This window comes from Protopterus annectens, chromosome 3.part1, assembly GCF_019279795.1.
Source record: "Protopterus annectens isolate FY-2018-M chromosome 3.part1, PAN1.0, whole genome shotgun sequence".
Taxonomy (NCBI): Eukaryota; Metazoa; Chordata; order Ceratodontiformes; family Protopteridae; genus Protopterus; species Protopterus annectens.
The window spans coordinates 1304573266-1304596612 of NC_056732.1; the positions used below are offsets into that span (position 1 = coordinate 1304573266).

The following is a 23347-nucleotide window of genomic DNA, read 5'->3' on the forward strand; positions in this document are numbered from 1 at the left end:
GTGCCAAGAAATATACTTATCGGCTCTATATTTCCAGATTGTTGAGAAGCACACTCAGAACACAAGGAGATTCTAACAATGGTAGATTTTTTTATTTATATATTTTTTTGTTAGTACGAGTTAGTGCCATAGAGGTTATTTAAGGGGGTGTATGTTAGCTAGGGAATGATTTAACAGGTGTCAAACTAGGGGTGAATTTCCCATTTCCCATCCACTGGTCAAGGTTGCACTTGACTTGGATTGTGTTCATAGGTACATACATATGTACTAGTCTAAAGACCACCAAGGCCTTTATAAGCCTAGCTGTGCAACCCACTCCAGTTGTGTCCCTATTTATCATGGACACTTACTAGGAGGGGGGTATGTCAGGAAGTTTCTAAAGGTTAAGTGTGGGGCGGGATATGTTACTTTGGGCACAGTTACTGCCTGCCTTTGTTTTATCAGAGACATGGGGCCAGATCTGGGATGAATTTCTGATTTCCCACCCATTGGTCAAGGTTATATTTAAGCACGGTTAGGGATGGACTCTGCTCCATATAGATGTGGAGCCTGTTCCATAACATGGTGATGCTCTGAGACACATTCTGCCTTGCCAGTATGTCCTATTTATGTTGCAAGCAAAATATAAATCTTTGATCTAGTGGTTCTGATGCTGTTTTGCAGATGTGCAAAATCTCCATCAGAGCTGGATCCAAGGATGTCTTTTATGCCAGGCATAGATCACTTATCACTAACCTGTAGGAGACTAAGTATAGAAGTAGGGTTTAAGGTGATCCATATAGGACGAAGTGTTTATACTCTGGATTTTTTTGGTATGGAACCTTTGTGGGCATTGCAGCTGTTGCATGTGTCTGGTTAAGAAACATACCAAAGGGGTCATTATGCTCAGTGATGGGTTTAATAAGGGCAGAATAAAGTGGCACTGTTACTTCTTTGGATCTGGATGCCATGCCCTTATTTATAAGTTGTTGGGTGACCTAGAATGATTTTCATGCTACCTTTGCTACATGTTGGTCAAAGGAAAAATTACTGTCTACATATGCTCCCAGATCAGTTCTTAGGGATGTCTTATTGATGGAGTAATTAACCTGGGTGGCAGTTTTACTAAAAGGTGCTATAATGCTTTTCTTGGCATTAAGTTTTAATCCAAGTCTTTGGCACCAGTCATTTGTCTGTGTTAGACCTTTCATATAAGATGTTTCTGTGATGGGGGGAATCTGTGATGGGTCCCAGTTTGCAGTCATCTGCGAATTTGGTCAACCAAAGACCCTTGACATTAGCCTTTACCTCCAAGAAGTAGATGCCAAATAGGAGTGGTCCTATCTCAAAGACATGAGGTACTTCATTGGTGACTGGTCTGTTGGAGGTGGTCTTACCAATACTGACTTCCTAGGACCTATCTGAGCCATTTGGCAATCCAGCAAGTTATGCAGGGGGTTATGCCCAGTTCGGTGAGTCTGTCAACTATACCTGAGTGGGGTATTTTATTGAACTCCTTAGCCAGGTCCAGGTTGGCATTATGCACCATTTTCCCCTCATCTGTTTAAGAAATTATGGTCTGAACCTACTGCAACTTGGACCTGGATTTTTATAATGTATTTGATGCACTTTTTAAGACTCTGCAAACTGTTACATTTCTTTTTATTCTGAGGTAACTAGGTAGTTTCATTAATTTATATTTGCCTACCTGATGGGTCACCTGCCTTTTTTTTATTTTGTTACACACTGAAAACTTTATTTAATAAAAAGAATTTTGACAAGAAATGCTTAAATGGCTGTCAGGCAGTATCAGCTTTTACTGACTTTCTTGAGAAAGTGTTTCAAGAGTGGAAGTGTTTACAATCAACAAGGGCACCTGCTGCTGCCATTGCCTTTTTACAGGAATAGTTCTACACAAATGTGTAAGGTAGCTACATGGACCTTTCTTCATGTAGTTTTCAAGTATTACAGCTGGACATCTTCAGCAGGGCCCAGCAGGCTTTTGCCATGGCCTTCGTATAAGGCTTTTTTCACCCCTTTGTACTCTGCTGTATGGGATAATTCAGACTGCAGCAGTGATCCTTAGATCATAGGAAGTTACTAGACTATTGGCCCTGAGGCCCTTACAAGCCTAGCAAGATTTAGCCCATGTTCCAACAAGTAAGCACCCAATGCCACTATCCAGCAGGGATACAGGTGGAATCCCATGGGTGTATTTTCTGTTCCCTATCCAGTTATCCCGGTTGCACTTAAAAAGGGTTAATGAGGTACTCTGCCTTAAGTAAAGAGGGATTCTGTTCCATTAAAGGGGGAGTTTCTGGGACACAAATATGTCCCGCCAGCAAGCCCTATCACAGACCAGGTTGAGGTCAAGTGTGTGGGTTACTCGAGTGGAGCTTGACTTGCAGATATGCAGCAGTCCCATCAGGGCGGGGTCTGAGATTGCTTTGTATGCCAGACAGAGATCACCTCTGAGGAGTCTGTAGGAGACTGAGTAGAGGGACAAGGCTTTTAGCCTATCTGTGTAGGGTAGATGTTTAAGGCCCTGGATTCTCTGAGTGAGGAACCTCTGAGGTTTCTCCGGCTGCTGCATGCGGTTTGTGAGGTACATGCCAAAAGGGACATTGTACTCCGTAATGGGACTTATAAGGGAAGAATACAGGGATGTTATGACCACCTTGTCCCTGGATGAGATACCCTTACTAATGAGGTGGACCATGTAGAAAGCTTTCCATACAGTGGTGGCAATATGGTGGTCAAAAGTCAGTTTGCTATCAACTTGGGTTCCCAAGTCCCTCACGACTGATTGCGTGCTTAGAACCTTATTCTCACCGTGAGAATTTGTGGGGATATCACTCTTCCAGAAAGGGGATGATGATGCATTTTTTGGCATTCAGTTTGAGGCCATGTTTCCGACACTAGTGATTTGTGTGGGTGAGACCCTCTTGGAGGATGTTCACATCACTAGGGGAATTGGTGACAGCACCCAGCTTTCAGTCATCTGTAAACCTGGTCAGCCATAGCCCACTAGATTTGGCCTGCACCTCCAAGAAGTATATCCCAAACAGCAGAGTCCCCAAGACTGATCCCTGGGGTACACCGCTTGTTACAGGTCTACTACTTGAGCTGGCTTCCCCTTTTTTGACTAGGTGGGTTCTGTCAGTTGCTTCCCATCTGGTAACATATGGATTGATGCCTATTGGAGAGAGTATATCTGTTATACCTGAGTGGCAAATAGTATTGAAGGCTTTGGCCAGGTCAAGGTAGGCAGTGCGCACAGTCTTCCCCTCATCTGTGGCTTTGGTAATGGCTCTCAAAGAAGTCGACCAAATTAAACAGGTATGACCTCCCCTTGCCATAACCAAACTGTGTGGGATCAAGTGTCTGGAGGTTGCTAATGTCCTTGTTAATGAGGTCTATGAGAATATGCTCCATGGCCTTGCATTTCTGGCTAATTAGGCTGATGCGTTTATAATTTCCTGGATTGGTGGGCGCTCCAAAAGCTGTCCTCCACTCGGCTGGGACGAAGCCGGTACTCAGGCTTTGGTTGAATACAGTGCCTAATGTTGTGCAAGTTCCTGCCTGAGTTCATGTAGGATGCAGCCTGGGATGTTAACTGGTCCCATGGAGGCTGTATTTGTTGCCTTAGAGAGGGCAGTGATTACTTACTCTCTAGAGATAAGGGGAGGGGGCAGGTGCTGGGCATGTCCTGTTTTACTGATGGGGGGGGGACAGAGGAGTGAAGGTTTCACTGAACATGTCTACCAGCAGGTTGGCTTATATCTACAGCGTTTGTGTATGTGGTGTCCTTGACCACATGTTCTGAGCAGATCTGGGTGCTTTCCTTGAGATTGCGGACATATGGAAGAAGGCGTTATGATTGTCTTTAGTAGATGTGGCCAGTTTGGACTCGAAGTTTGCTTTGGAGGATTTCTCTAGTGCTCTTATTTGCTTGTTCAGGCTAAGGTGAGATTGCTTACAGCTGGGCACTTTCTCCTTGTCGTGGACAGCAATTTTTTCCTTTTATTATAAGTTTATTTTAGATTTCCACCAGACAAGTTTACTCTTCCTTGAGGAGGATGATTTCATCCTTCTGGTATTCCTGATTCCATGCAGCTATATAAATGCTCATATAGTACTTTGGTGTAGGTTTGGACGTATGTGCCATTTCCTATGGAGGGGAGCGGGCTGTGAAGCTGGGTTTATACCTTCCCTCAGGAGGTTGTAATCAGCTTTGGAGAAGTTTTTTTGTGAGACCCTAGCTGGGAGGGTGGGGTCGGCGGAGATGGTGACTTTGAAAGTGACTGCTTTGTGGTCTGATCTTACCAGGGATGATGACACTGTAGGGATGCTGCAGTGGTTATTCATGTTGGTTAATACCAAGTCCAAGATATTTTCACCTCTTGTGGGGGTGTCAACCAACTGGTCCAGTGCATTTGCATTAACAAAATCAAGCAATCTCTGGGCATTTGTGTTTTGGCATGAGTATTTCTTTCAATCTATGGTTGGATAGTTAGTCATCCAGGAACAGGGTAAAGGGTTGAATCTTGATATATCCAAAGAGGTCCAGATAGGTGGAGTGTGGGCATCTTGAGTCAAAGTTGGAGGCGTATAGCTAGCTGTGATTTGAATACGGGTCTTGTCAATTGTTAACTGCACCTGGAGTGTTTTCTTGTTCTTCATACTGTCTGAAGGGCCTAGAACTGTGCATGTCTTTTATATATATTGCAACTCCACCTCCTTTTGTTTTGCTGCCCCTAGTTTGGGGTCTGAATGAATGCTAGGATGAGTATCCTGGTATGGCTGGGGTGCTCTCCACAGCTTTGAACCAGGTTTCTGTGACTTCACAAATGTCAGCTTCTTCCAGGGTTAAGAATACTTGGCAATGAGTGCAGTTTCATGTTTAGACTCCTAGCATTTAGCAGCATGACGATGTCCTTCAAGGATGCATCTGCAGTCCTAACAAATGGGTTGTCCTGTCGTCAGGCAGCCCTTCGGTCGGCCGGATTCCAAAGTCTGGGTCTGGCCTCGGCTGGTGTCGCACTTCACCCGACGTCATCTCTGCTGGTCTTCGGGTAGAAAAGGCATCAGCCGACGCCATTTTCCTCAGTCTTTCTTGCCGCGTGGCGCCCAAAGCAGAAGCTGTTCGCAAGTGCCGGTCGGTCAGATCCAGAGATTACTACTACCGAATACTACTTCGAAGACTTCTAAAGCTAAGTACCCGTTGGGGACTCTTTCTTGCCTCAGCCGATGTCAGAAAAAGTGAATAACTGTTTAACTTGTGGGAAACAAATACCTCATAAAGATTTCCACTCTCACTGCTTACCTTGTTTAGGCCCAGACCACGACGTAGCAGCCTGTTTAGCCTGTGCTTCCTTCAACCGACGAACGCTTAGGTGTCGGTCGGAGTTTGCTGAACAGTTTTTCGGCTCAGATTTTGCGTACATTATGCCGTCGGATCCTCCGACTTCTCAAATTGTTAAGAAACGCAAAGAAAAAGTGTCTCGGTTTCAGCCGAAACCGAGCAAACGGGTCAATCTTCAGCCGAATCCATGACCGAGGCTCCTGCTACCCTAGTTGAATCGGCCTCTGAAGTTTTGCCTATTAATGTGGTTCCTCTAGAATTATCGGACACCATCCCTTTGGATGTCTCTACCCCAGCACGTGGTGCTGCTAGGCCTCCTGCAGCCATGTCTATAAAGGCCTTTGCCAGGGCTAAAGCAGCCAAATCTGCTAAATCTGTCCCTGTTAAGCCCCCCTCACACAGGCCCAGTTCCAGTTCTCAAATGCTTACTCTGGCAGAGGATCTCATCTCTTTAATAAAGGGATCCCAATCTCACCCAGACAGGGCCTCTCAGCCTCCAGAAAAGAGACCTAGAGCAGAGCCCCCTGAGCCAGTGTCCTCAGATGATTCTTCTGATGTTTCAGACAATACAGACCATCCTGAGGCTCCTTTTTCTACTTATGAAGATTCCGATGCTGAAGAATCTATCCCTTCTGCCTCTCCACCAGAGGAATTTTCCTTTGGGGAAACCTTACATGCCATGAGAGAGCAATTCCAATGGCAGGGACAAGATTTCTCTGATTCAAGAAAAAGGCTTAGGACCTTTCTACATTTACCGCAACATAGGCCCTTAGCTATACCTCCAGTTCTTCCTGTTGTGGATGATGCATTTAATGATGTTTGCACTGCTCCTGATACTTTACCTCCAGCCCCTGCCAAGCCCGATAGGTTTTACAGGGTCCCGGACACTCATCACCACCTATACAAGGCTCCTTGCAGATCCTGAGACTATCTCCCAGGGGCCTAAGGCAGTAGCTTCGACCTCAGCAAAAACCCTCTCCCTTCTGAAAGGGAATCCAGGTCCTTAGAGATGGGGTAAAAAGTTTACACCTCTGCTACTCTCTCAGCTAGAGCTTTGAACTGTCAGTTTCATATGATCCAATACCAAGAGTTTATGCTTGATCAGTTAACTAAGAAACTGTCCTCTGATGATTCCTTAGATAAGAAATATGTTTTAGAAATGGTGAATAACATTCAGCAGGTTAGTAACCATTCTTTAAAATGTGGCTATGATGCACTGGAGGCTTCATTTAGATCAGCCATGACTGGCACAGTTATAAGAAGGCATGCATGGTTGAAAGAACAGGTCTTGCCGGATCATGTTAAAGCAAAGCTATTAGATGCTCCTATGGATAAGGTCAGTCTATTTGGTTCTCCTGCCCAGCAAGTAATGAAGAAAATGGAAGAGAAGGCAAAATCTGTACAAACAGTTAAAGATTTCTTACAGGTTCAGCCCCCAAGGTTTAGCAGGAACTGGCCTTCAAAAAATTGGTCCTTTCCAGACTCCTCTAAACCTCAGAGAGGCAGGAATAGACGTTCCAGAGGCAGAAATCAATCCAGAGGAGGTGCCTACAGAGGACACCAGTGGCAAGGCAATAACCAACGAGGCACAGACACAACCACTGCCACTGCAACAGGACAATCACAGTGACTTGGCTCTGACACCACCTACCAGGGAACAAATAGCAGCACCCTTAGGCGGAAAGTTTGCCTTATTTTCAAAAAATTGGCACTATATCACAAGAGACAAGTGGATTTTGCAAACTATAGACCAAGGCTACAGGTTTCATTTCCACACCTTACCAGTAAAAAGAGGAATGCCAAACCTACCTCCAAATCAAAAAACAGAAGCTCTAAAACAGATAGCTCAATTAACAAAGATGAGAGCTGTGGAAAGGGTACCACTTACAGAACAGGGCAAAGGATTCTACTCCAGACTCTTCCTAGTACCAAGAAAAGAGAAAAGTTGGAGACCTATTCTCGACCTGTCCGCCTTAAACACATTCATCATTGTTCCAAAATTCAAAATGCTGACCCTACAGCAACTTCTTCCCATGCTGGGCAAGGAGTGTTGGCTGGTAACTCTAGATCTCAAGGAGGCATACCTGCACGTCCCCATACGACCAAATTGCAGAAGATACCTCAGATTTCTTGCAGGATCAGAGCATTATCAATTCTCAGCATTGCCCTTTGGCTTATCTACTGCCCAGAGTATTCACAAAATGCCTGGCATCAGTAATCGCTCATTGCAGGCTACAGGAATCCAAATTTATCCATACCTGGAGGACTGCCTGATACAAGCGGACAACAAAAGCAAGCTGACAAAAGACTTACAAAGAGTCATTTGCTTACTACAAGCCCTGGGATACACAGTCAATTTAAAAAGTCAAGACTGATACCATCCCAAACAAGAACATTCTTGGGTGCAGAATTGGACACAGTAAAACAGATGGCATTCCTAACTGCAGAAAAACAAGAACAACTCCTCTTTACTTCTTGGCATTAACAAAGCAGAACAAACTAACAGCAAGGAAAGTACTGCAGGCCTTGGGCTTCATGGCATCATGCATAATCCTGGTCCCCCATGCCAGACTGCATATGAGAAAGCTACAGTGGTACCTAAAGAATTTATGGTCTCAACACAGGCACAGCTTAGAAACCGAAATACCACTAATCCCATGCCTGAAACAAGAGTTCCTATGGTGGGCTCAAGCATGCCAGTCAAACCCAGGCTTGCCCTTCCACAAATTGCAAGCAAGCCAAACCATCACAACGGACGCCTCAGACCTAGGTTGGGGGGCACACATGCTGGACAAATGCATACAAGGATTATGGACTCCAGACCAGCTGCACCTGCACATAAATCAAAAGAAATGCTGGCAGTAAAACTAGCAATCCAGAATTTCAGACCATTCCTCAAAGAAGGCCATTTAATGATAAGGACAGACAACACCACAGTCATGTGGTACATCAACAAACAGGGAGGCACTCATTCATACCCCCTATGCCGAATGACTCTGGACCTATGGAATATGGCTCTGAGCTACAACATCCAGTTACAGGCAATATTTGTACCGGGAAAAGAAAACATCCTAGCAGACATGCTAAGCAGAACTACCTTGGATGCTCACGAATGGATGCTACACCCGGACATCTTCAAGGCCATCACAAAGAAATGGGGAATGCCACAAATAGACCTATTCGCATCCCCACTCAATCACCAGCTCAAGAAATTCTGCACAAGGACATGCCACCCACTTGCATGGAAGGTGGACTCTCTATCCTTCAGTTGGAAAGGCCTGACAGCATATGCATTTCCACCTCTTCCTTTGATACACAAGGTACTACTGAAAATCAAAGAGGAACGTCCAAGGATAATTCTGATAGCTCCAAATTGGCCAAGACAACACTGGTATCCATTGCTGAGGAGCATGTCTCGGGAGAACGTGGACACTACCCCTGATGCCTTTGATGTTAACTCAGAACGACTACAACATCATGCATCCAAACCTAAAAACTCTGCAACTGACGGCCTGGAACATTACATAACAGCAACTAACCCAGATTTATCCCAAAGGGTTAAAGACATTATCCTTGAGGCCCGCAGACCTTCAACAAGAAGGAACTATGCAGGAAAATGGAAAAGGTTTGTCATTTGGAGTACTGAAAGAGGAAAAGATGTGTCCAAAATAGATATTGCTAACATCCTGGAGTACTTGGCAGAGCTTCTCCATACAGGCCTGTCCTATTCCTCCATCAAAATATATGCATCAGCTATTTCTGCAGAATACAGCTTCGATCCTCCTGTCTTCTCACATCCTCTACTCAGGCAGTTCCTCAGAGGAATCAAGAATGTAAAACCTCCTAGGAAACCACCATTACCAGCATGGGACTTGAACTTTGTGCTAGAAAAATTGACACTCCCTCCATTTGAACCAGCAGCAACAGCAGATCTTCAACACCTATCCTGGAAAACTGCTTTCCTACTGGCAATTACTTCAGCAAGAAGGGTTTCGGAACTACAGGCCTTAATGGCAGTACAACCCTTCCTTATCTTCCATCGAGATAGAGTGTCCATGAGAACTAATCCTACATTTATGCCTAAGGTGGTATCCAGAGTGTCTCTAAACCAGGCAATCCACCTACCTACCTTCTTTCCCAATCCACAGAACAGGGGGGGAAGACTGCTGCATACCTTGGATGTACATAGACAGTTGCGCTACTACCTGGATAGAACCAAGGGCAATAGAAAAACTGACCAGCTTCTAGTAGCTTATGCAACAGGAAGGGAAGGAAAAGCAATTTCCAAACAGACAATCTCCAAGTGGATAGGAAATTGCATAAGATTCTGTTACTCCTACCATGGAAAGCAAATTCCACAGAACATAAGACCTCACTCTACAAGGGCTACAGCCACTACCACAGCTTTCTTACGAGGAGTGGCTACCAAGGACATTATTGAGGCGGCTACTTGGACCTCCGTGCATACATTTGCCAAGCATTACAACTTACCTCTATACTCTAGATCCCGAGCAGGGTTTGCCACTGCTGTATTGCAAGGGATCCTAACTACACCATAATTCTTCTTCCTCCTCCCCTAGTTTGGCTATGGTATTCTACCCATTTGTTAGGACTGCAGATGCATCCTTGAAGGACATAGTACAGTTTTGTACCTACCATAAATGTAGATGTCCGAACAGTTTAGCATCTGCAGTCAGGATTACCCACCCTCCTTCCCCTCTGTGGTACTCCTAGGGTATTTACCCTCCTAATAGCTAGCTAGGGGGGATCTCTTATGGTGTATTTGTTTGTATATATGTACATACATACTTATTTTTTGTGTTTGCCTACTATTTTTTTTGGAAACATTGGCATTTACCCAAAATTTAGTTTTCCAAGAGGGCAACTGGCATCTTGTGCAAGAAACACTGAGGAAAATGGCGTCGGCTGATGCCTTTATACCCGAAGACCAGCAGAGATGATGTCGGGTGAAGTGCAACACCAGCCGAGGCCAGACCCAGACTTTGGAATCCGGCCGACTGAAGGGCTGCCTGACGACAGGACAACCCATTTGTTAGGACTGCAGATGCTATCCTGTTCGGACATCTACATTTATGGTAGGTACAAAACTGTACTTTTAATTTACATTTTGATGAAATTTTCATGTTGGTAGCTTTGACATCATGGCATTGCCTAAAAAAGGCACTGTGGGGCAGGCAAGAGCCTTTGCCAGGAGCTTGAAGCCCAAGAGAGACAGATGCAGACCATCTCTGGCAAAGCATCGAGGTTTGTCAATCATGTCATCCCAGACTGTCAGGTACTGGATGCCCTTGGAATGACACCAGAAACTAAGCCAATTGTTGGTGAATCATTTTCTGTTTTTATTGAGCCATCATTCTGGGTGAATGTGGAATGCTGCTTAAAGCTAGGAACATACCTGCCTGGGACACGCATTCAGTGACCTTGATTATGTCTGTCTTCATGTAGTCCAGGGAGGTACGTCTCAAGTCATTCACTCCAACACGGACTGTGACAGAGTCATAACAATACCTGTTGAGGGATGAGTGCATTGATGATATTATGGATTCTGGCACCCGACAAACAGCTAACCGTGAATTTCTCCTTATCCAGCCTGGTGAGGGGCACATCTGTGTGTCTTGCAGTGTAGTCCCCTATGACTAATATGTTGGGTTAATGTTTAGGCCTTAGTGGCTGTGAGACACTGGTATGTGGACTATGTCTGATGTGGTGGGCAGTGGAATTTGTGAGCACTTATGCCTTGGAGGTCTCTTTTGTTTGGGTATACTTTTGTTGATGACCTCCGCATATGAGGGGTGTGTTGTGTAGGTGTGGGTGATGTTTGAGGTGTGGTGTTTGTGTTGCCAACCTTCTCAGTGCCAGGTATACTGGTTTGTGGGGGAGAGAACAATGACACTAGGTGCTTGATGTAATTGCATCTCTCACAAATTGTGTTCCTGTGTGGCGGTAGAGGTTTGTCCATGTACATGAGGCATTTGCTACAGTGTCTCAGGATGCCCATATCAGCCAGACTGGTAGGAGAAAATGTAAGAAATTGTCCATCCATATTTGTCAAAAACTGAAAGAGCTAGGAGGGTAAATGGAGGAATGTCAGAGTAGAACTACTAGATGATAACACAAGTGCTACTAAGGGAAAATTTGTAGCTGGAATACCTCTCTGGAGCCACCAATAAGTGCTTCACCACTCGCCAGCAAAAAAAAAACAAATCTATTGCAACAAAACTGAAAACTTATGACAATAATATTGTTGAATCTGTTAATACAAGGTAAGCGTTATTTTGCATTGGGTGAAAGTGCTTAACTTGTATTAACAGATTCAACAATATTATTGTCATAGGTTTTCAGTTTTGTTGCAATAGATTTGTTTTTTTGCTGGCGAGTGGTGAAGCACTTATTGGTGGTTCCGGAGCTGTATGCTGTTTTTGTTTGTATCTGAATTGGATTTATTCTGTTTTAGCTGGAATACCTCAAAACAGGTTAAAACCATGCAGCTGAAGCTCTGGATACAGCAGACCTGTATCTAAACTATGCTACTCAATTTTAAGATTTAAAAATACGATGATAAAAAAAAAAAAAACTCACAATGTAGCACAGATTAATCACTTATAGTCAAAACGGAACTCACAGTATGAAAAAACAGTTAAACAGCAATGAAATGTAGTAAAATGCAATTAAACAGTAATGAATTGCAGTAGATAGCAATGAAATATAGTTAATCAGTAGATTGCTTTAAAACAGTAGCTCACAATCACAACAGTAACGGACAGTGAAAGTAAAGCTGCAATTCCATAGAATACTGTCATTAATTTAATGAGGCTACGGACGAGCAGTAATAAATACGGCAAACTAAATACAGCAGTTAAACTCCTAAGCACAAGCAGCAAAATGAAGTAGGCAAAGGTACATTTTTTTTTGTTAGTAGAAAGTGAGGAGAGAGAAGATAATAAGATAATTCAAGGTTGAGAAGCTAAAGGGGTGGGCCTTTACAAAGTTTTCACTATAAACAGTAGAATGAGATGTTGTAATGTGAATGGGGGAGTGTCTAATATCAACTTTATACTAGAGGTGGGCAACTCAAAGCCACCAAGCTTTAAGGCCACAACACCAGCTGGGTGGGTAGGTGGGAATCTAAAAAAAAAAGTTCTGCAGATTAAACAGATATGCAATAAAACAGAAGTGCAGAAAACAGTTGAAAATAAGCAGTTGTCTTTTTCTAATATCACAGCAGAGCAAATGGCAGAAGGCCTATTTCACTGCAGCTTTGAACTGCTTGAGCAAACAAGTACAAACTGGTTTAAAATATTGTCTATTAAAGGCAGAGAAATAGAAACCAGCCAACGTATCCAATCAAAATATCACAGTGTTGTAGGAATGCTTCTAGCTAGATCATACCAGATTGATTCTCCCTCCCACAAAGAAACAGCTAGGCCTCTTTAGATAAAAGATTTTACTACAAGCTCCAAATGCCACAAACAGTAACAGATATTCAGCTCTAACAGACAGAAAAAAAGAGACTAAAAACAGTTGCACAACTTAAACAGATATGCAGTAAAACAGAAGTGCAGAAAACAGTTGAAAATAAGCGCTTATCTTTTTCCAATATCACAGCAGAGCAAATGGCAGAAGGCCTATCTCAACAGCTTAAACTTAACATGGTTGTTTAGTTATATTTACAATTACTCTAGATGTTTGAGTTAGATCACCCCTGTTGTATAAGCTTCTCTCCCAGCATCCCCATTATAATTCCATTTTGCATAATACCTGAAGGAAGAAATGTTACTTTTTCCTATTTAGGAAGGTTATATCTTCTCCTCTTTCTTAGATTCATCTTGAGAACAGGTAAAAAAGCCTATACACCAGTAAGTGTTAATGTACAGCGTGTTTATTGGTGACCTTTGCAGCCTCCAGAAAAAAAAAAAAGTTCACAGAAAATAAGTGAAGAGTATGCAAATGCTCTGTCCCTTTATACTATGCATCCTGCTGATGTCTATGGCATGGGAAGTTGTCCACACGAGGATGCCCTAAAGCTCTGAAAGTCAGCCATCTGCTTTGTGGTGTCATTTCATACGTAATGAATCATATTGCAGCAGTGATGTTAGTCAAAAATTGTTAAAGCATATTTGGTTGTGGTAAGTACATGTCTCTGGTCATTATATTATTGTTAACACCATTGCTGTTATTTTTTGCTCATTTGTATGATTGTTTATTTACTTGCTTACAGTGAGACAGAATGTAGTAGAAAATGATGTCTGCAGGCAAGATAAGGTACTTTTTGAAAGTCCTTTGGAGGAAATGTTTTACCATTTGTAAACCTGTAGTGAACATTTTTGGTGGCATTGGCATTAAGCCTTTTACTGGCAATCACATTGTGGAGGAATGAAGAATAAGAAGAATCTTGCAAGAAAATACTGATGAGAACCAGATATGTGTTACAATTAGGTTCTGTTCTACATACGAGTCATTTCAGAAAATAGCCAGAAGGAGCACAGGGGCCACCATCTAACACTTGAGCAAGCATAATCCCTCATGTCGTACAGCAGAGGTTCTCAGTACTGAGCTATTAACTATAAAATGAATATTCTGACCTCTGTGGCACAAGTCATTTTGTATGCCATAAACAAATATAGATAACATTTTAAATTGATACCTTTGGAATAAAAAAACTGCAGCAGCTACCATATCATAATTTGCCTTTTATTGGCCTGCAAGCTGTCATTACTCTTACTTCTGTCTGTGCAAAATTTAAGGCTGCTAGATATTAGAGGCAAGTGTACCAGATGAGCCAGTTACTACAGCACTCAAATATTACAGATAATTTATATCCTGTTTTTGCCTTTCATCATTTTAGTTTTTACTGTAATTATTTAAAGACTGTGAATTTTTGTTGCAATCTAAAGGTTTTTCCCTCCCCTCAGGGATCACAGCTTGCATCTGTTGTGTTGCCTTCAGGCAGTGAAGAAACAGTTTTCATTACATATGTAGGATGCGCTTTTGGATTGAAGGTATGTTTGCATGCTGTGATAAGAGTAGCAGATCTAAATGCAGTACAGTGCATGTTGAGTGTAAATCATGTAACTGTCGTATCAAATTAGTAGAAAATTACTTCTAAGTCTCTGGAAATAGTACACAGCATTTGATATTATTTGTCACGATGTAGCATAGAACAGTTCCTACAAAGCTATATTTCATTCCATCTCCTGTTTTCATTTGGAATACAACTTTCTGGTCTTACATGAGCTTGCATTCCCTATCTCAGTAGGAACAAAATACTTTAAATGTGTAACTGTTTGTGATTGCATCTGTTTTAGAGGTTCAGCAATCTATTATGTGTATTTGTGGTGTTCATAGTTTGACTCACCCCTTCAGAACAAAGTCACTAGATTTGGAATTATTTTACATAAAATTTAATGTTTGGAGATGCATATTTTGTTACTTGAACTCACTCAGGACTTTGGACACACATGATAGCGTGGACAATTTTATGAAATATGAGTGAAATAGTTTGCAGAACCAGCTATAGTTGCAAATTGTTCTGAAGGCAGTGATTAACATATGAAGAAAAATATGTGAAGTCCTTTCAAGTGTTACATTCTGTTATCAGTGTTACATTTTAGTATTTATTTAGAGGTTATTACATTGATATAGGAAGCATATGTGTTTTGGAATATAGGTGAGAATGGACAAATACCATATTTTTGGCTAGACAATCCTGGGGGCTATGTGGTTGCACACTCACATTGTGGCCATTAGACGGCAGTCCAGCTGTAAATGAAAGCAAACAAACTTCAGACCTATTTCTTCTGTGATGTTAAATAACATTTTCACTTGGATTAGCTTGGTGAAAGTAAATGCTAAACATTATCTTAAGAGTGATAAATGGATGGCATTCCCTGAGAAAGTCAACAGGAAGTGTTCTTGTGTCTGTCAAGTATTCCCCCAAGGAATGCTCATTTGCAGTGGCTGTTGCTGGGGAAGAGCATACAGTGCTTCACTTAATAACTCATTAGCTAGAAGAACTAAGAATATATTAGAATTTGAGAACATAGAAAGTTGCTGGATTTTTCTTTTTTCTTCTTTTTCTCTTCGTGTTTAAAAAAATATTTTTTAAAAAAGTCAAGAACCTGAAACATGAGGAAAACACTAAGGAAAAAAGGAAATGTAGAGGGTTTCCACTAAGTTTAAGGACTGAAATTAATGAAGTTGGTTGAACCTTCTGAGGAGTAGCCCATAGGTACTACTAGACCTTTTTATTTAGAGTGGGGTCACTCCCTTTCTCTCCGATTACATCAGAGTTGAGGCTTGTCTGCCTTCTTTGAGAGAGACAATCAACTTCCTTTAAACCCTCCATGATTCATATTTATTTGGAGGAGTCAGTGTGTAAGGAAATGGAATTGGAGTAGGCTGTTTCTGTTAAAATTAGCAAATTCTGTAAGATTAAAAACAAACTCTTAATATTATAGAAATGAAAACTCTATCCCTGGACTTCAGGCTCCAGGTACCCAATTCTGTGCCAAGCTGTGGTGGGTATGCGAAGGAAATGGACTTTAGTTGGGCAGTTGCCCGGTCCTATATCATCTACTGTACTTTGAGAGCAGAACTCTGCCACCCGGATGCCTGACATTCTGGTATCCGAGGGTCATGTACCTCTGCCCCATGTTTGAGGTTACTGTATTTATAGATTAGAAATACATCGAAAGAAAATATTGTGATTTGATGAAGAGGGCTGCTTCACATTTCATATTTGATCCTAAGCAGTGTGCTTTAGGGCATGCTTCATCTAAAATGTTTAAGGAAATCTATACCATCGTTTTCATCTGGTTTTGAGGAAGAGGAGGAAAACCATGAGTTGGCATACTTGTATAAGGTTTCATGTCTTATGAGGGATACTATGGATGAATTTGATGAGCACTGTCTCTAGTTACCATCCTACACATTTGATGCACAGTTATTTAGTAATCCCAGTAAGTCTTCTCTGTTGTAGAGACAGAACAGAAATAGTCACATACCTCATTGGTTTTGCTTTCCTGTAAAAAGACTGACCTGTGGCAGGGGTATTACCCCAGGAAACAAACATCTAACTTGGCTAAACTGTAAACCTTTATCCTTTACTTCCCCAGAGACCAACAATAGTGGTCCTCCCTTGCCAGATAAGGGCTAACAAACAGCTTCAGAGGACATGGTCCATGTTCAATTCACCATAGGTAAAATCCACTACCACTTCCTTGCAATCTGTAGGTCACCCTCTGTGACCCAGGAAACCTATACCATGTGTTTAAACTTATTAGAAACACTAACCGTCCAACCCGATACCATATTCATGGGTGACTATAATTCCCCCAGTATTAACTGGGAATCCTATACAACACCAGGCATACATGCACAGAGATTCCTGGATTTTGTAAACACAGACTTCCCCGGACCAGATAGTCAGTACACTAACAAGGGGTGCAGTCATACTGGATCTGGTCCTCATTAATATGGGAGACTGCTGCACACCCCCTACTGTAATACCTTCCCTGGTAAGACCACAGAATGGTCTCCTTTGAAGTAAAAATAAAACCTGGACCCCCCAGCTAAACTGGGAATATTCAGGAACTATTTTAAGGCTAACCTCCTGCTATTAAGTGAGAACCTGGCAAAAATTTAAGCCCCCATAAACCCTGAGAACATTTCTGCCTCTGCAGAACTGTTCGCAGAAAGCCTGTACAACCATGTTAATAGCTGCATAGAGGCAGCTGTACTCACCAGGAAGAAGTACTGAAGTAACTCAAAAAACAAGCCACCTTGGTGGAATCACAAAATCAATAAGCTGTATAACAGGAGGAAGAAAATCATGGCTAAAATTAGGAGGTGCAGCACCCAGCAGGATAAAAGCACTCACCTCAAAGTAAACAAACGCCTCAGAGGACAAAGTCTACCAAAACCAAATTTGAGGTACGTTTGGCCTGCCAAGCCAAGGATAACCACAAAGCATTCTTTAGCTATGCCCGCAACCTCAAAGGCAATACACAATTGTGTGCAGAGCTCATTGTAAATATAGCCACCTATACTGAGACCGAAGCTATAGCCAACCTCCAGGCTGATAAATTCAGCTCCAACTTTACTCCCCTCTCCGCCTCTATGCTTTCCTCAGGAAATATAATGAAATTTACCTCCCCCTACTATCACTAGGAGAACAGGTCCTTAATGCTCTCTCCAAGTCCAAGAACACTGCATCAGTGGGCCCAGACAGTATCCCAGGATGCCTTGTAAGTAGCATGAAACATGACCTGTCAGGGCCTCTGGAATTACTGTTGAACTGTGTGACCGCCAAACAGGCTTTGTGCCTCAAGAATGGAGAAAGGCAATAATCCCTCTGCACAAAGGTGGGCTATCTACAGACCCTGGAAACTACAGACCCATAAATCTCACTAGTCTTATATGTAAAGCCTTGGAAAGAATTATCATGGAGATGATCAATAGAGATATAGTAAACCTTCACACACTGGACCCAACCCAGTTTGGTTTTGTCAAGGGCAGCTCATGCCTACTGAACCTGGTGGACTTCTTTGAGAAGGTCACTAAAGCAATGCATGAGGGCAAAATCGTTCACACTGCCAACCTTGACCTGGCCAAGGCATTTGACACAATACCTCACTTGGGCATTGTTGGCAAACTTAAGTGGTTAGGTACAGACCTGTATATTATCCGGTGGATAGCCAGCTGGTTCACAGACAAGACTCAGGAAATTAGAATTGGGGATTCCACCTCTATAAAGAGTCCAGTCACAAGTGGAGTCCCTCAGGGATCAGTCCTTCGACTACTCCTTTTTGTTATTTACTTCTTAGAAGTCAAGACCAATATCAGTGGTCTCTGTAAATTTGCAGATGATTGCCTCATTGAATCTCACACTGACACAAATGTTCTCAGGGAGAGGCTGACACAGACAGACAACTGGTGTCAGAGGCATGGACTAAAACTAAATGCCAAGAAATGTATAATAGTATCCTTTGGGAAGTCACCCATCCCTGGTAACTATCATATTGACAACGCACCCCTTAGAGTTGACCCACTAGTTAGGGACTTAGGGACACACACAAATAGTAATCTAGCCTTTGATCATCTTGTGTCTACAGTAGTGAGGAAATCATTTTATGTTGCACAACTTAAAAACAAAGGTATGGCATCTAAGTCCAAGGAAGTCATTGTTCTACTATATTCAGCATTCATCAGACATATCATTGAGTACAGTTCCACCTTTGGTATGTACCTAACCAGGCATATCCAACAACTGGAATGTCCACAGAGGTTCCTTACTAAAAGAATCAGGGTGTAAGTAATATGTCCTATTTAGACCGCCTCAAGGCCCTATCCCCTGTATTCTGCCTCCTACAGGCTTTTGAGGGGGAGATCTATGCCTGGCGTACAGGGCATTGTCATACCCTACTCTGGACCTCCTGCATATCCATAAAACAAACAGTGCCAGAATTACCCGTTCTAAAGACATAAACCTCGTCTGTAACATAAATAGGTCCTATTGGAGAGAGAGGGATGTGTCCCAGTGACTACAGCATCTATGGAACAGGGTCCCCATCCAGGAGAAGCAGAGTTCCTCACTAACCCAGTTGAAGTGCAACTTGGACAATTGGATGGGAAACTGGAAATTCATCTCTAGTTTGGCACCTATGTCTCTAATGCAAACAGGCAATCTGTAAATGGTTCATCTCCCAGGCCCATGCTTACACTTATCAAGGATATCACAACTTGTCAAAGATTTGGGATGCATGGCTAGTCTTAAAAAGGCCCTTGTGGTCGTTAGCCTAGTAAGCACTTATGAACCTATGACCGAGTCTCTGTCCTTATTAGCTATAGGTGCTACAAAAAGGGGAGGTGCCAAGATATAATGGTAAATCAGTCAGAGGAAACTAATCTGTCCATAGCACAGTCACCCTTCTCTCCTCTAGTTGAAGATTCTATTTTGGAGGAAAGTGCCTCTTCAAATTTCTTCTGGTATAGTTTTCTTTTCTAAAACTATAGAAAAGTTAAATATTTGTTTCAGTGTGAACACACTTTACCCTTCTCTCCTCTAGTTGAAGATTCTATTTTGGAGGAAAGTGCCTCTTCAAATTTCTTCTGGTATAGTTTTCTTTTCTAAAACTATAGAAAAGTTAAATATTTGTTTCAGTGTGAACAGACTAAAATCCGTTATCTCTCAGCTTATTACAACTAGATTTTCTTTGGCTTGAAGCTGTCCCTGTGTTTTATCGGCTCTAGATTTTTTTTTTAACAGCTAGCAGTCAACCACATGCCTCTTAAAAGCCTGATAGGTTATACGTAGTACTTTGGACACTTGAATTGCCTTTTTCTTAAACTGCTTCTGATCCTGCAGTTGTTTCCTTATCAAAGCAATCGACTGCTGATTGTTTTGGTTAATGCCATCCTATTTCCCCTTTCAGAATGGAAAAGCTTTTTATAGATTTGGGACTGTTTTCTGTTGTTTTATACTTCAGAAGATGACATTGCCAGACCCGTATGTTTAAAAATACTAGCTTCTTTTGAGAACCTGAGAATGTTAACTGTTAAACCCGCCCTCTTTACAGGTTTACATTTTGTTGGGCACTTTCTTGTATCTTTTTCTCATCCTCTTTAAAAGTGCTTTTATTATTCTGTTAATTCTGTATCCAGTACTCTTGCTTCTCCTATTATGAAAAATATTGCTTGGATATGTTCTCAACCCCTTCCATAAGATGTTAAACTTGTTTTTTTTTTTTTTTTTGGCCCTTCTGCCGCTGTAGTCCTAAACTTTTGTTGCTTGAGGGATATTGGTTTAAGGGTTTTTCCCTCGTCTTTCAGCCATCTTTGTCCTAAAAATTAAAAATAAATTAATTAATTTAAAAAAAAAGGATCCAGTGTTATCACTTCCATCTGGCTTTAGCTTACGGCTTATTAGATTCAACTCGTATTTTCTTAAAAACTTCAGTTTTCCAGGCTCTGCCTCCCCTACCCACCAGGAGCGGCCTTAGGTCAACTGGTGCCCTAGGCAAAAGGGCACCATGGCACCCCCCACCACACCACCCAGTGCCCACATCCTGGTCTACCTACACCAAATAAATACTGGAAAAGTGCCCCTACTAAAGTGGCGCCCTAGGTGGCCGCCTAGTTGGCCTATGCCTAAGGCCGGCTATGCTACCCACAATCTCTCACTCTTCTAAGAATACCTGAAATGTAGTTTGCTGTCATTCCAGGATAGCAACTCGGTTGGGGCTCCATTGGACTGTATCCTTTTGAAAATAATTTTGGCACTGTTTTCTTCCCCCTTTTCTTCTACCCTGCAGGAAATCAGTCTAGCTAGGTGTTAGTAGGTTTAGGTTAGGTAGTTTGGTAGGATAGGTGTATTTTTTGCTTAGTGTGTGTGTTTAATTTCAGGCTTTCCCACCTTTTAGAGTGGGTTTTTTTCTGCTTATTTATCTAGGTATTTAGCTGTTGCTAATAGTGTTTAGTATTGTTAGGTAGTAGCTTGTTAAAGTTATTAGTGTGTTTTTTCCTTAGTGCCATAGGATAGTTAGATGGAGTGTTTGTTACCTTTGCTTTGCAGCAGTGGACCTGAAAGGATTGAAAAAATGTGTGTGGTGTGTGGGCACAAGCTCCCCTTGCAAAGATGCCCACTACTGGTGCATCTGTTGCTTGGGGGCCAGTCCATCTGGAGTTCACCTGTGCTATTTGTGATGGGTTTGTTACTTGGACTGTCAACAAAAGTAGAGCCAAGCTGGTCCTTAAGGGCCTTCGTCCAGTGGGTGCCTCCTCTTCAGCTTCTTTGTCCAAGGAAAAATCAGATCAGAGTCACAAACATACATCTAAGGACGCCAAATGTGCTAAAGGGGACTGTAAGAGGTCTGCCTCAGCACCGGTGTTGGCTGTGACTCCTCAGAGCCAATTGCCTTCAGTGCCTGCATCAGGCAAGGCTTCTTCTCTGGCTATCAGTATCCCCAGACCCATTTCGGTGAAGGGAGCTCCCTTAGAGCATGTGGCTTCCTCTTTTACATCTTCCACCCCCCACTGGAGTTTTCATCAGAGTTTTCCCCTTTCCTGCCCTGAGTCAGAGCTTCTCCAGTTCAGCTGTGAGTGGTGGATCCCTTGCCACCTAAACGAATCTCCAAGCAACCTTTGGTGGCTTCATCCACTCAGTCATGATAGTTGGTGGGCAGGCTAAAAGCATCTGATCTTGAGGAGCTGATGAGATCCTTCTTGCAAGTGCAGCTGCATTTAGGCCTTATTCTCTTTTATTTATATATTTTTTTTATTTTGCAGTTTGTTTACTAGGATGGTCCACAAGGAGCCCGTTTTCAATGGAGTCCTGGGAAGAAAAGCTCCAGAAATAAAGTGTTAACAAATTACAGGAATACAAAAACATATGAGTTACAAAACATGTGAGATAATTAAAAGAAAAAAAGAAAACACAGAGTTACAAAGTAGAAAGAGTTAGCATTTGGAGAAAGCAAATTAATACAAATCTAATTAAAAACTATTTACATCAGCAATTCAGCAGATTGTACAGTATTCAGTTTTTGCAAGTTTTTTACTATGAGTTATGTCAGGTGCAAAAAAAATGGACTGAGAGTAGTTGAGGAGGCTATGTGGGGTGGGAACAGGAGCATTCCCATTGTGAAGTTAGCTGTGTATGAAGGAATGTTTTAAAGACAGAGAGACTTTTGGTTGTACTGAGGAGGGGTGGGAGACAGTTCCAGTGGCGAGCAAGAGAGAAGGACAGAAGATATTTGCCTGATAACTGGGTGGGTTTGTGTAGTTCAATTATATTTTGGAAGTTAGATCTTAGCTCTCTGTTAGGAAGATGCATTTGCAAGGTAGAGGCAAGGGCGGGACCAAGAGAGGGGGTGAAGATGAGTTTGTGTGCCTGGATGAGTTGGAGATAGGTAAGAAAATTAGGTAGCTCAAGCCAACTGAGTTGATGTAGTGATAAGCAGTGATGGGTAGTGGATCAGTGGCCTGTGACAAATTTTGAGATTTTGTAGTAGCAGGAGGATAGTTTTGACTTGAGGGTGATTGCAGGTTAGTAAAGATAGAGGCACCATATAAGAGGGAAGGGATAAGATAAGTGGTAGCAAGAACAAGCCTAGTTGAGGAAGAGATGAAACGGTTGTGACGGTAGAGCATACCAAGTTTTGTGGGGGTTTGTTTGATATTTGCTTGTATGTGGCTGTTAAACTTTAACTGGTCATCAAGGATAACTCCTAATAGCTTGGCAGTGGAGACAATTTCAAGGGGAGTATTGTTTTGGCTGGTGATTAGGAATAAATCTTTATCTGGGATAATGGTTTTACTAGAGGAAAATATCATAAGCTTAGTCTTGGTTGCATTCAGTGCAAGATGGTTATGTAGCATCCATTGTTCAGTTGAGGAGAAGGCATCCTGGGTTAGTTTTATTAATAAGGAAGTAGATGTGGTAGAGCAGATCATGGTAGAATCGTCTGCATATTGGATAAGACTGGCATTAGGGATGGCTTGATGGAAATAGTTGATGAAAATACTAAACAGTAGGGGACCTTGAATTGAGCCTTCAGGGTACACCAGTAGGAGTATGTAGGAAAGGTGAAGTTGCTTTTTTCCATTTGAATGCCTGTTGTCTATTCTCTAGGTAACTGGTGAACCATTTGATGCAGGAGTGGGATAGATTTATTTTGGAGAGTTTATTGAGGAAAAGATTTTGAGAAATAGTGTCATGCTTTAGAGAGGTCTAAGAGGAGGGTGGATACAAGGTGGCCAGAGTCCTGAGACTTGTTAATGGTTTCTAAGAAGGAAAGGAGAGCAGTAGTGGTGCTATGGCTTGGCCGGAATCCGTGATGAGTGAGAGAGAGAAGGTGTTTTTTTAAGAGATAGGGTAGCAGTTGTTGGTGAATACATTTTTCAAGGAGTTTTGATAGTGGGGATAGAATAGCAATTGGCCGAAAGTTTGTGATATTATTGTTGTTGCCTCCTTTATGGAGTGGA

General features: G+C 42.2%; 1 protein-coding gene across 1 annotated transcript in view; it reads left to right on the forward strand.

Moving 5' to 3' along the window:
* Positions 1-23347, forward strand: part of TMEM67 (transmembrane protein 67) — a 4866727-nt gene that overhangs the window by 3302606 nt on the left and 1540774 nt on the right. The window contains exon 16 of the mRNA XM_044066290.1: positions 14278-14364. Coding sequence (XP_043922225.1) covers positions 14278-14364 — 87 coding nt within the window. The remainder of the gene's footprint in view (positions 1-14277; positions 14365-23347) is intronic.